This window comes from Myodes glareolus, chromosome 7, assembly GCF_982192425.1.
Source record: "Myodes glareolus chromosome 7, mMyoGla1.1, whole genome shotgun sequence".
Classification (NCBI taxonomy): domain Eukaryota; kingdom Metazoa; phylum Chordata; class Mammalia; order Rodentia; family Cricetidae; genus Myodes; species Myodes glareolus.
Window position 1 is genome coordinate 61,423,371 of NC_142032.1, and position 12,384 is coordinate 61,435,754.

Sequence of the window (12,384 nt, forward strand, 5' to 3'; positions counted from 1 at the left end):
CTGGCATCCAGTCTAACCTCGCCTCGTGACCAGTGCCTCTGCAAGCTCCTGCTGCCACAATCAGACCAACTCCAGCCACCATGCCTTCTGTTCCATGATGGGCCATGTCCCCTCAAACCCTGAGCTGAAATAACCCCTCCTTCCCAAAGTTGCTTCTTTGGGGGATTCATTCACAGGGATATGAAAGGAACTAATACAGGAAGCCAATGAATTAGATCCTTTTCAGATGTTGGGAAGTCAATGAAGCCCAATGAGACCTTAGGGAAGAAGGCCTTACGCCTTCAGGAATATCCTGAGTTTGAATGAGAGCCAGGGAGACAATATGAGCACCATTGAGTCCCCAAGCAGACCAGGCTTCGCTAACACCTGGAGAAAACCTAAGTCCCTTTAGTACCCTGGGGAAGGCTGTGAGGATTTGAAATAGCCACGATAATGTAGGACCATGGTGCTTATTAAGACTCTGAGGAAGGCTGTGAGCTTCAAAAATGTCTAGAGAAGGTCTCAGCACCACTGAGAAACTGGAGCTGTCTCTGTGTGTCATTGTCCTTAAGAAAGCTCGATAATCTCACAGAGACTTGGGGAAGGCATTTGTTCTGTTGATACTCTAGGGAAGGCCCAGAGCCACGCTGACACCTTCACAGGGAGTGGATGCTGAACCATGTGAGGCTCTAAGGAAGGCGTTACGTCACAGGGAAGCCCTGAACTAGGCTGTGAACCCTGCTGCAACCTTGGGGTGGGGTAAGCCCATTGCAGTGTTGGCATGTTCATGAGCTCCTTTGAGACTCAAGTCAGATGTGATCCCCATGGAAACCCTGGAGAGGTTTGAGCACCTATGATGGGCCTGTGGAAGGCTTAAAGCCCTGCAAGCATGCTCAGGGTTATCCTTGTATGTCACCGAACCCCCAGAAAGCGTTTAAATGCCACAGAAAAACCAAGCCTTTTTAAAGTTCCAAGGAGAGCCAGAAGAAGTGATACATATCTGAGTATCAGAACTTGGGAGGATGAGACAAGAAGGTTTTGAGTTTACGACAAGCCTAGCTTGTCAAAAGAAAATACTCCTTGGGAAAAAAAATACTCCTTGGGAAGTTGGAGCCCCAGTGAGACCCTCAACAAGGCTCTCTAGCCTCTCTATGGTCCTGAGGACACCCCTCCCCCACTGCCCCAGCCCTGTCCTTGCCTGCACTCCTCTTGGGGTACCCACATATCCCCTGCTCCAGTGGGTGCACTGGAGTGTCCCAGATACCCAGAGTATTAATGGCTACAGCACTTCTTGGGGGGCAGGGAGCAGGGAGTAAGGGGCCCCCAGTTCTAGTCTAGTGGCTATAAAGCCCTGCGTAAGGTAGAGGTCTAGTTCATGCAGCTACACCAAGGTTTTTTGCTGGTTGGCCGGGAAACAGGACAGTCCCAAATCAGGGACTGGAGGGGTCAAGGAACCCCCAACCACTCCAAGTGGAATCTGAGAAGGGTTTTGTAGTTGGGGTAGAGCCTGCACTAAGAGATCAAGATAAAGACTCTGAGTTCTGAAGCATGTTCACTGGTGGGGACCTGCTGGCCTTCAGGTGCTTGTCTTGGGGTATTAGGATAGGAGGGTGTACCATAGGGCACCAATCCAGCTAACCCCTGAGTGATCTATGGGCTTGTGAAAGGAGAGACAAAGGGGAAGGGACCAACAAGCATCTTGCTGCCTGAATTCTGCTTTCTTCCTCCCTCTGTGGGTGAGCAGGGGTTCTCAGCTGAGCTAAGGACTTGGCTACCAATGGGGACTGTGAACCCCTAGGGAAAGAGATACCAGGCCCCCAACAGATGGAGCTGTTGGAAATGATGTGGAAATTGCTCAGTCAAGGCCTAAATCTAGCTGCGGCAATACCCCCTGCTGTGAACTAGATCATTAGGCCACCCTGTCCCTTGTTAAGACTCTAATTACCCTAGGGCTAAGTAGAGGTGTTGACGCCCAAAGAGAACTTTCTGCAGACCCAGCATGGGGAAAGTGTTCAGAAACTGCAGCTTCAGCCCCTCTGGCCATCTGCCGAGCCACCCCAGGGAGACCTTAATGGGCTGAACACCAGAGTCCAGGGGGCAGAGGGGAGGGGCTTTCAACTATAAAACTAGTGGGGACCCAGTAGCCCCCAGTCCTACTTGACCAGCTACAATCAGAGGCCATCAGCAAGCAGGTATGTACTCACCTTGTTTGGCCTGACTCCACGCCCAAGACTCCCGGTACTTAAGGGAAGATGTGCTGGGCTCCTCTCTTCGATGCGCCATTTGTTAGTCTCAACCCTGCCTATCTTCCAGGTCATTGTCCCATCATGGCCCTGTGGATGCGCCTTCTGCCCCTGCTGGCCCTGCTGGTCCTCTGGGAACCCAACCCTGCCCAGGCTTTTGTCAACCAGCACCTTTGTGGTTCCCACCTTGTGGAGGCGCTCTACTTGGTATGTGGGGAGCGTGGCTTCTTCTACACACCCAAGTCACGACGTGGAGTAGAGGACCCACAAGGTAAGCTCTGCCCCAAAATTCTGTCCCCTGGTTTTCTTCACCCTCAAGACCTCACAGGGTCTCAGGGTAACTGGGGGGAAGGTGGGTGCACACTTCCTTGGCAGTTGGACATAGATAAATATGACAGCTGCCAGGAAAGAATGAGAATCCTGCCTTCAGGCTCTTAGGTTCTGGAGACATTTGAGTAGGCCCCAGGATAGGCGCCTATTTTGGGCCCCCATACAGCACTGCACTGATTGGGGGATGGTGGCAGGGTGTGTGGAGCTCCTTGCGTCCATGCTCAGTGACTTGTCCCACATACATGCAGTCCCTGACACCTACACTGACTTAGCAGGGGGCAAGGTGAGAGAAAGCCTGGGGTAGGCAGGGTGCTGTTCTTCTGCTCCTAACTGGACTGTCCTGTGTGTCTTTGCTTTTGTGCTGCTGATGCTCCGGCCTGCTCTGACACTGCCTCCCTGGCAGTGGCACAACTGGAGCTGGGTGGAGGCCCCGGAGCAGATGACCTCCAGACCTTGGCGCTGGAGGTCGCCCAGCAGAAACGCGGCATTGTGGATCAGTGCTGCACCAGCATCTGCTCGCTCTACCAGCTGGAGAACTACTGCAACTAGGCCCCGCCGCCACCCAGCCCTTGTCCTCACTTTCCTGCAATGAATAAAATCTCTGAAGGAGCATTACAAGTTGTGTGTGTGTGTGTGTGTGTGTGTGTGTGTGTGTGTTTGTATGTCTGTGTATGTGTGTATAGGATGTGAGCGGGGATGTCTGGAGTGACCCCAGCCTCACCTGCCTGGCCATGATGGCTCCTAAAGGATCTCCCCAAGACTCTCTCTTCTGGACTCTCTGCACTCCCAGTTCCCTCTTGGCTCCCTGGGCAACCACAGGTGTCCACTGGAACATAGACAATTCCCTCCCCAAAGTGGTCAACACTTTCAGGTAACCTATAGCCCTTATTCTGCATTGTCCTGGCTGAATAGAGAAAATCTAGGCATCTTTAGACAGCGCGGATAGCAGCTCAGAACTGTGCTTCATTGCCTCGTAGCCCTGGAACTTCAAGGGCCCCAGAAAACTTTTAAAAGAAAGAGGACCAGAATATTCTAACAAAAGCTTCTACCTAGCTTTCCTGAGTTCTGTTTTCAGGGCTATTTTAGATGGAGTCCCCGAAGGACCAGAAACTGGGCTTGGGAACCTAAGGTTATGGGGTACTTGGTTCTTTGAGAACATCCCCAACCCGTCTCAGACACTCCAAGCCACCCTTAGTGCTCTGGACAGGAGAGGTATTCCACATGGATGAAATGACATACAGAAGGATTCCCTCAGCACTGGGCAGGAGCCTCAGAACCCCAGGGCTCAGGAGTGACCCAGAGGTGAGTCCTAGGCAATGTGGGCCATGAGGGAGCCAGATGATACAAGGCCTAGGCCTGAGATCTCCTATCACTTCTGAGCCTCTCCTTCCAACTAAGTAGGGTCTCTCACCAGATTCCTTGAACCTGACTGCTTAGCAATCCCTCTAGGCCTCTAGGAAAATCCGTGATCCTAAGGAAAGGCCACATAACATCTAGGTCTTTGGGGAAATCTCAACACAGAGCATCTCTCCTCTCTCTCTCTCTCTCTCTCTCTCTCTCTCTCTCTCTCTCTCTCTCTCTCAAAACCCACTGAACACAGTTTGGGTGGCAACTGTCAGGCAGATGAGAGCTTAGTGACCCTGGTCACCCCAAGGGCTGGCTGACCTACCAGCTACCCTAGCCAAACCAATCTGTGTCTCCCTGAGAGCTAAACCCAGGGCCAGGGTGACAGGGCTCTGAGCTAGACATGGAAGCTTCTTGCTCAAACTTGGTGGCTGGAAAGCCACTTAGAGCAGCCCTGAAGACACCTACCCAGTCACCTCCTCTCTGTGACAATACCACACCCCTACCTAGAGAAATGTCATAGGCCCTTGCAAGCCCTGCCCCTGAAAAAGAGGCCAGAACTGAACGGGAGGGTGGATGGCTGGACACTGAGCATGGAAGAGGAGAGAGGGAGGTGGCTGTGATTCTTCTAGGAGAAGGCCCCAGTGGTCAGTTAGCACAGTCTGAGATGAGCACCCTGCTGGAGTGGAGGTATGTGAGTCTGCAGAGCAAGAGCAGAAGCAGAAACTAGGAAGTAGACTGGTTTGGAGGGGGAATCTGTTGAGCATCCAGAAAGCCATTGGCCATGGCTGCCTGGGCCATGGATGGATGGGCAGATGTGGCACACCACCATTCAGGTTACAAACTCTCTAGAGCATATGAGTCAGGGACGACGGGAACAAGAATCTTAGGGTCCTTGGGCCTGTGGGGCAAGCCCAACTTTGCCGAATATGCAGTAGACTCTTGCTATGGGTTCTGGGAGTTCAGAAGTATGGTCCAGATATCAGAAATTCTGTCTTTGGCTTCATTCCTGGGGCCTTTGATCAGGCCTCAAGGGAGAGGCAGGTTGCCCCCAGAACCCTTAACCTGCCCAGGCAGAGGCACATCCCCACCTTCCTGGTTTCCTGGGGCCTCCTGAAACTTTGGTTTGGGGCTCTCCTTCTTGGCCTTGAAGAGGAGAGGAGGCAGAATACTAGAGACAGGTGTGTGTTGCCTCTCAATCCCTCCAGGAGACAAGAAGCAGTCACCCAAAGTGGCCCAGTGCCCAGGGAGCAGAGATTGAGTCAGACTCGGTCTTTGATCAGCACCACACTGAGTGCCAACCCCAGAGATGCCAGCGGAGGACTTCAGAGGTTCCCATAAGCCCCTGGGTTGCCCCATGTAGGTCAGTTATAGACCTGCCTCAGATGCTCCTGCTGACCTTGCCTCACTCAGCCCCTTCCAGGCACACAACAGCCCTGCAGCACAGAGGCTGCTGCCTGCCCTTGGAACCAGGACTTGCCTTGTCCACGGGGCCCACAACGATAAACATTTTCATCAAGTTCTGCCTGTCACTTTGGTGTTGGAACTGGAGCTGTATGGGGACCTGATCCCTAACAACCCCAACCTTGCTGGGGCCCCTCATCACCTCTGCCTACCATCTGGGGGTCCAGGATCTTTCAGGGTATTAGCAAGGACAGCCATTATACCCATGTTGTACTCTTGCCTGGTCTAATGAGGTGGTTCGGCTCCATATATGTGGGATGGAGAGACTCAAACCAATGTTACACACAGGGTGACTGAGGCCTGGAGCCAGGGCAGCCACTCTTCTGCTGTGCACTCACAGTACAGGTCTCCAGGCACCTAAAATGATCTGCCAATGCTGCCTTCGGGTTAGCTCCACAAGATCGCCTTGCTTCCTGGCACAGATGAACTGGCAGCTCAGCCCAGCTCCAGGGACGGTCTTTGCCTTCTTATGTTATCAATAGATGTTTACTGTGATCGTGTTCTCCAGGCCTAAAAGAGACCCTGAGTGACATGAAATGTGGGTTGGGGGCTGCTGAGGTCCACTTTTTCCCTCTGAGGTCGTTATGCCCAGCAAGGATCTGAACCAAGGGCTGGGAAACACCACAGAACCAGGTTGCTCTTAAGTCAGCCTGCCCAGAAAAGTTGCCACTAGGCATCCCCAAACACTGGCTTGTGGATCTCTGGCCTAGTTGTGAGTGGAGGAGACCCCTGAGGAGTCTTCCCACAGACTCAAATAGGGTGTCCCTCAGTGTTTTGAGGTAGACGTTTGTGAATTCTGGACAATATAGCCAGAAATGGCTAGTCATAGAAGTGTCCAACAGAGGGCACCAGAGCCTTGCTTTTGAGGCGCTCCAAGTCCAAAGGCCCTACCTTAAGCCCTTCTAGTGACTGGAGTTTCTCCCTTTGCTCCCTGCACTCACAGGGACAAAGGGGTTTCCCAAGGGACTGGCTGCTCTGAACTCTGGAGGGTAAGAGGCTTGAGAAGCAGAGAAGGTGTCTGATCATGCTGGGTGTGGCCTTTGGGGTCTAGGCTTCCTAGATGCCCATGGAGCAGATGAACAAATGCCCAGGTAGGTGTCTGCAGTATTCCTAGACTGTCTTAAATTAGAATTGTCTACTGCCTGCCTAGAATTACAGCTGCCGAGAGGAGAGTGTAGGGGTAAACTTCTCATACAACGGCTAAGCAAACAGGCCAGGGGTGCAGACTCTGTTTCTGGCTAGGACCTTGGTGATAGGTCTCCAAAGCCCTAGTAGGCACTGATATAGGGTGCCAGAAGAGCCAGTGGTCTGCCCCTTGCTCTGCTTGGAGTTTTCTTAGGCACACGGGCTGAAAGGCCAAACCCTGTTTTGCACATGAAGTTGGGTGTACGGGGACCCCAGGGTGCAGGATGCCTCATGCAGAGCCCATCTGGGATAGGGTCACCCCTTTCCCATGTCTACCTTCCGCCCAGTGCTGAGAGGAAGGGAAGGTCAATTTTGAAAAGAATGCTGGGGGTGGCGTGGCCAGGGGTCTGAGAGCTGAAGAAGAGCCTGGATACAGTGTCGTTTCTCTCCCCCCGCCCCCACTATTGTTTCTGGCCTGGCCACAGAGCAGCGAGGCAGATTCCTTCGAAAGTGAAGCTGTGGAGGCGGCCCTGTGTTGTCTAGTCGTGCTGTGCTGGCGCCAAGTCACCTAGTGGCGTTGAGCCAGTCCACTTGGAGTCATTGGCTCACTGCCTGGCCCCCAGGTAGCCCACCATCTCCCCCCCACACACACACACATGCACACACCTTGGTATAATTCACCTGCCACCCTTCTGGTGTGGGTAGCCAGAACCCTGCCGCTGAGCTGCAGACCCCTGAGGCTGACCCTTGAATCTGGGCCTGGACTGAGAAATGGGGTTACCAACAAGCCTCTGTCTCCAAGGAGGACCTAAGCCAGGGCTCCTCAGCCTGAGAGCTGTCACAGTGTTGTAACACCCACCCAGTGCTTCATCCGCGTGTTCAAAGTGACTAGATCCGGATTCAGGGTCAAGGTTACTGACTGGGGTTGGCTGGCCAGTCAAGTCCCAAAGGCCATGTGTGACTCCCATCTGTGGACTATTTCCCAGACATACCTTATACTTTGCCAGTGGCAGAAGTGGGTCTTAAAGTTGCCAAACCTGAACGTCCATAGCCCCTCGCGTTTCCATTAGGACTCATTCCCCGCAGTCCTGAGGAGCCTTTAGAATCCTACAGCTGACAATGACCCACATTCCACCAGGACCTCCCTCTGACTCTCCCAGCCCATCTGTGTTTGTGGACAACAGAGTGGGAGCTCTCAGCCCTGCCAGCTTGTGGCTGTCCATGCTGAGGCCCTGGCACTCCCCCTCCGCTCTTCAAAGGCCACTGTGGCTTTAGAACTGAGTCCTACTCCAGCTGGGTCTCTGGTCTCCTGTCCTTCCCTAAGACCCACTGTGTGACCTGGGCTGCTGGGGACCTGGAAGATTCTTCGTAGCTTCTCTGGGACACAGGTCCTCAGCATGGGTGAGCAACATCTGGGAGCTCAGAAGTAGTGAGAACGGGCCTAGGGGCCAGGGGGACACTGAGGTGCTCAAAGCTGTGCTCTGCTGATTTACTTCTCCAGGTCTGACTTCTGAGGACCAAGAACAACTTGAGTTGGCAGAGTTAGGGACCTGGTAGGTGAAATGTCTCCACCTGGACCCAGATATAGAAAAGGAGATGGGAAGGGTGGCTGAATTTGGAAGAAGAGTCAGCAAGGGGTAGATCCCCATATCCCAGCTCCAGCTGCGTAGCCTTGAGACAGGTCCACTGTGGCCTCCCCATAACCCCTGGCGTGGCACAGCTAAAAGTTGTTATTGGACTTATGCTCTTCCCTAAGACCTAGCATATGGGCTGGCCATGACATAAACAAGGGGTGGTTATAGCTACAAATTATACAAAATGTGTGTGTTGTAAGTGTAAGAAGAAATTCTTGTCTCCCCTTTCACCCTCAGCCTTCTTGGGCCAGTGGGCTGAATCGTGAGAGTTAGTGGATCAGAGAGATGGAAGATTATGTCTCAGATCGGGGAGTCTCTGGCTTTCATCTCCTGGAGATGACCCTGGCTCCCATGTGGGTTTTGTGGAGAAAAAGAAGCTGGTGTACTTCCTGCATATGCTCCACACATAGCCATGGTTACATGACTAGGAGCTTATACAGGATCCTGTCTCCTAGATGGAGGAGGGATGGAAGTTGGATCTTAGAGTAGATCAGGGAGAAAGGGTTTAGCCAAGAGCAAGATCTTGGGAAAGGCCAACAGTGCCACGGTGCAGATAAGGGATGCTATGGTCCTGACCATCAGTGCCATGCTGCAGACGAAGGAGTCCTCTGGTCCTGACCAGTAAGGTCACGGTGCAGATAAGGGATGCTCTGGTCCTGACCAGCAGGGCCATGCTGTAGACAAGGGATTCTCTGGTCCTGACCAGCAGGGCCATGCTGTAGACGAGGGATGCTCTGGTCCTGACCAGCAGGACCATGCCGCAGACGAGGGATGGTCTGGTCCTGACCAGTAGGGCCATGCTGTAGACGAGGGATGCTCTGGTCCTGACCAGTAGGGCCATGCTGTAGACGAGGGATGCTCTGGTCTTGACCAGCAGGGCCATGCTGTAGACGAGGGATGCTCTGGTCCTGACCAGCAGGACCATGCCGCAGACAAGGGATGCTCTGGTCCTGACCAGCAGGGCCATGCTGTAGATGAGGGATGCTCTGGTCCTGACCAGCAGGGCCATGCTGTAAACGAGGGATTCTCTGGTCCTGACAAGCAGTGCCATGCTGTAGACGAGGGATGCTCTGGTCCTGATCAGCAGGGCCATGCTGTAGACGAGGGATGCTCTGGTCCTGATCAGCAGGGCCATGCTGTAGACGAGGGATGCTCTGGTCCTGATCAGCAGGGCCATGCTGTAGACGAGGGATGCTCTGGTCCTGATCAGCAGGGCCATGCTGCAGACAAGGGATGCTCTGGTCCTGACTAGCAGGACCATGCCGCAGACGAGGGATGCTCTGATCCTGACCAGCAGGGCCATGCTGTAGACGAGGGATGCTCTGGTCCTGACTAGCAGGACCATGCCGCAGACGAGGGATGCTCTGGTCCTGACCAGCAGGGCCATGCTGTAGACGAGGGATTCTCTGGTCCTGACCAGCAGGGCCATGCTGTAGACGAGGGATGCTCTGATTCTGATCAGCAGGGCCATGCTGTAGATGAGGGATTCTCTGGTCCTGACCAGCAGGGCCATGCTGTAGACGAGGGATTCTCTGGTCCTGACTAGCAGGGCCATGCTGTAGACGAGGGATTCTCTGGTCCTGACCAGCAGGGCCATGCTGTAGACGAGGGATTCTCTGGTCCTGACTAGCAGGGCCATGCTGTAGTCGAGGGATTCTCTGGTCCTGACCAGCAGGGCCATGCTGTAGATGAGGGATGCTCTGGTCCTGACCAGCAGGGCCATGCTGTAGATGAGGGATGCTCTGGTCCTGACCAGCAGGGCCATGCTGCAGACGAGGGATGCTCTGGTCCTGACCAGCAGGGCCATGCCGCAGACAAGGGATGGTCTGGTCCTAAGGTCCACTGTGTATGTTGGGACAAGAAGGGTTTTGCAGTTCTTTGAAGTCCCAACTCAGTTCTTAAGGCAGCTCTAGCCAGTGTTCTACTTCAAATCCCAGAGTCCCATCTCGAGTAAAGTTTTATCTGAACAGGTAGAAGACCTGTTATGAACAGGTTTCCCACTGCATGGGTTCTGGATTGTTTCAGATACAGTTCCACATGGTTCCAGAAACAACCTGTGAGGTCAGGAGGGAAAACGGAAGCTCAAGGTAGATTGCTCAAAGTAATGAGTAGAGTAGGTATTTGAACCTTGGCAGTCACCAGTCCCTTGGGCCCAGTCTATTCCTGTGTGATACTCAATGGGTATATAGAATGTGCCCCTCATCCCCGAGCACAAAGTTTTCTGGGTTCTCAGCTATGACCTTGTACCTTTTGAGAAGGTGGTCCTCTTCCTGCCTGTCCGCCAAGGGGAGGAAGTCAATGTGCAGGGTTAAGGACAGTTATGTGTAGGTAAAATAAGAGGAGATTTTTTTTCTGTGTTATGGATTGAATCATGGCCTCCTTCTTGCAAGATACTCTACCCCTGAATGCCCTCCCCCCCGGCCCCGACACCTGCCCTCTTCTCTCCATTCCCAAGGCTTCATAAAGCACCCTGTAATTATGATTGTGGGAAGAGAGGTGTTTTCTGAAACTTCAGTGTAATTTCTCAAATGGCCACCAGATGTCGAGCTTAAGCCAGGTTTGCAAATTTCCTTTACAGATACAAGGTGGTGGGGCTGCCAAGAGAAATTAAGAACAAAATTTAGCCCACCCTAGTTCTTCCCAGGGACCCCACCTCTTATCTGGGATCCGGGGATTATACCCAGAAAGAGTCCATAATAATTTTATTTCTAATATAAATATGACAGTTTTCATAGAACTAAGTGGATGATCCAAGTTGTTTGGAGTTTATGTAATTTGGGATGCTCCTAAGTCCTAGGACAGGAAGATAAGCAAAGGAAAAAAAATGCCTGATAGAGTAGAGATCCCCCCAAAAAAAAAAAATCCAAGTACAAGGCTAAAGAACTCACTTGTACCTTGATGCTACAGAAGGTCTCTCTGTAGGGTGAAAGAGTCATAGCTTCACCTATCACCAATTCGCCTCCCTGAGTACCCCCAAATTCCTGCAGTAAGAACTTTAGACTGTGAATTGTAATTGCAGATATGGCCACTAGATGTCAGCATGAGGCCACTTTAGCAACCCAGCAAGGCCAAGTAGCTGCTCAGGATTTCTAGGGGTACCTCAGCTCTATTTTCCATAAATGAGAGCTCAGACAGACCCCTTGAATTAAGTTACTCTCCTCTCCCGAAATATCAAGTGAGTAGATTGTTTCTGGGCCATATCTTCATGATTGCACCCCAATATTAGTTCTTCTTTTATGGTCCCTTCCTCCTGTGTCCCATAAACTGTGTCCCTCAATCATGGAACACCTATAAAATATAATTCTGAAAGATCATGCCCCTCAAACTGTAACTCACTGATGTCCAGTGCCCCATTTATTTCTGCCTCGGTGGCACCATGGTTTGTTTGCTCCATGGGCATTCTTCATCTGCATTCTCTTCTTCCTTAAATACTCTGTGTTCTAAGACCCTAACAGAATAAAAATAGCCCTGGATATAATAGTCAGAGGTAGGAATTCAGGGGACAGAACTTGGATTCATTTGGAAGAAGTAAGACTGTTTCTCTGACTGTGACCTATGGGATGTAGCCAATTTTCCCTCCAGCCCCTTGGGCTTCTACTTGCTCAAAGAGTACCTCCTCTTATGGAACTTCCAAGGAATTGCTTCAGGGGTTCGGAGTAAGCCTTCGCCTTCCCCATGCCAACCTCTGGCTTGGTAAATCCCAGCCAAATGTTCTCAGAAGGCCCTCATAGCATCCAGAAACACTGCAGCAGACAACAGAGGGCAGCACTTGCCACATACTTCTGGTCACCAGCCCCAAAGCAGAGCTAGAATCTTCGTGAGGAAAAGACTGCCTCACCTTTGTGAAGTGTGAGGTGCCCTCTGCTAGGGACCACAGATATGACTTGGGGGTCATCCACAAGCATAGTGAGAAATCCCATCTGCCCTTCTCCCATGAAAAAGAATGTCTGTAGCACGTTGAGTCACCCCCATCAGATATGAATTCCCCTAAAGTTTGATTATCTTCCCCTACGGAAAGTCTCATTCTCCCCAAACATGCCTATCTCTGCCACTAAGTAAAGAAGTTCAGGTAGGACTTGGATAACAAAGGGAAAGGAAATCATTAAATCTTAGCTTGGGCTGATAAGATGAGTAAGATAAACAGATTAGCTGGACTGCAAAAGTGCAAAGGGTAGAGACTAGTGGGTTTCAGTGGAGTACACGTTTTTTTCTTTCTTTCATTCTTTTTTTTGAGTCTTTGTTCTTTCTGCTCTCCCTCAAAACCG

General features: G+C 52.0%; 1 protein-coding gene across 1 annotated transcript; it reads left to right on the forward strand.

The window, feature by feature from the left end:
- Window positions 1-2,081: 2,081 nt before the first annotated feature.
- Ins (insulin) lies at window positions 2,082-3,170 on the forward strand. The gene is made up of 3 exons (XM_048458372.2): window positions 2,082-2,171; window positions 2,293-2,493; window positions 2,956-3,170. Exons 2-3 carry the CDS (start codon window positions 2,307-2,309, stop codon window positions 3,099-3,101), a joined length of 333 nt encoding a protein of 110 aa, XP_048314329.1. The 5' UTR covers window positions 2,082-2,171; window positions 2,293-2,306; the 3' UTR covers window positions 3,102-3,170.
- The last annotated feature ends 9,214 nt before the right edge of the window (window positions 3,171-12,384 follow it).

Coding starts and splice junctions, on each gene's coding strand:
- Ins (XM_048458372.2), top strand. CDS start 2,307: ATGGCCCTGTGGATGCGCCTTCTGCCCCTGCTGGCCCTGCTGGTCCTC. Junction 2,494..2,955: donor TGGAGTAGAGGACCCACAAG/GTAAGCTCTGCC, acceptor CCTCCCTGGCAG/TGGCACAACTGGAGCTGGGT.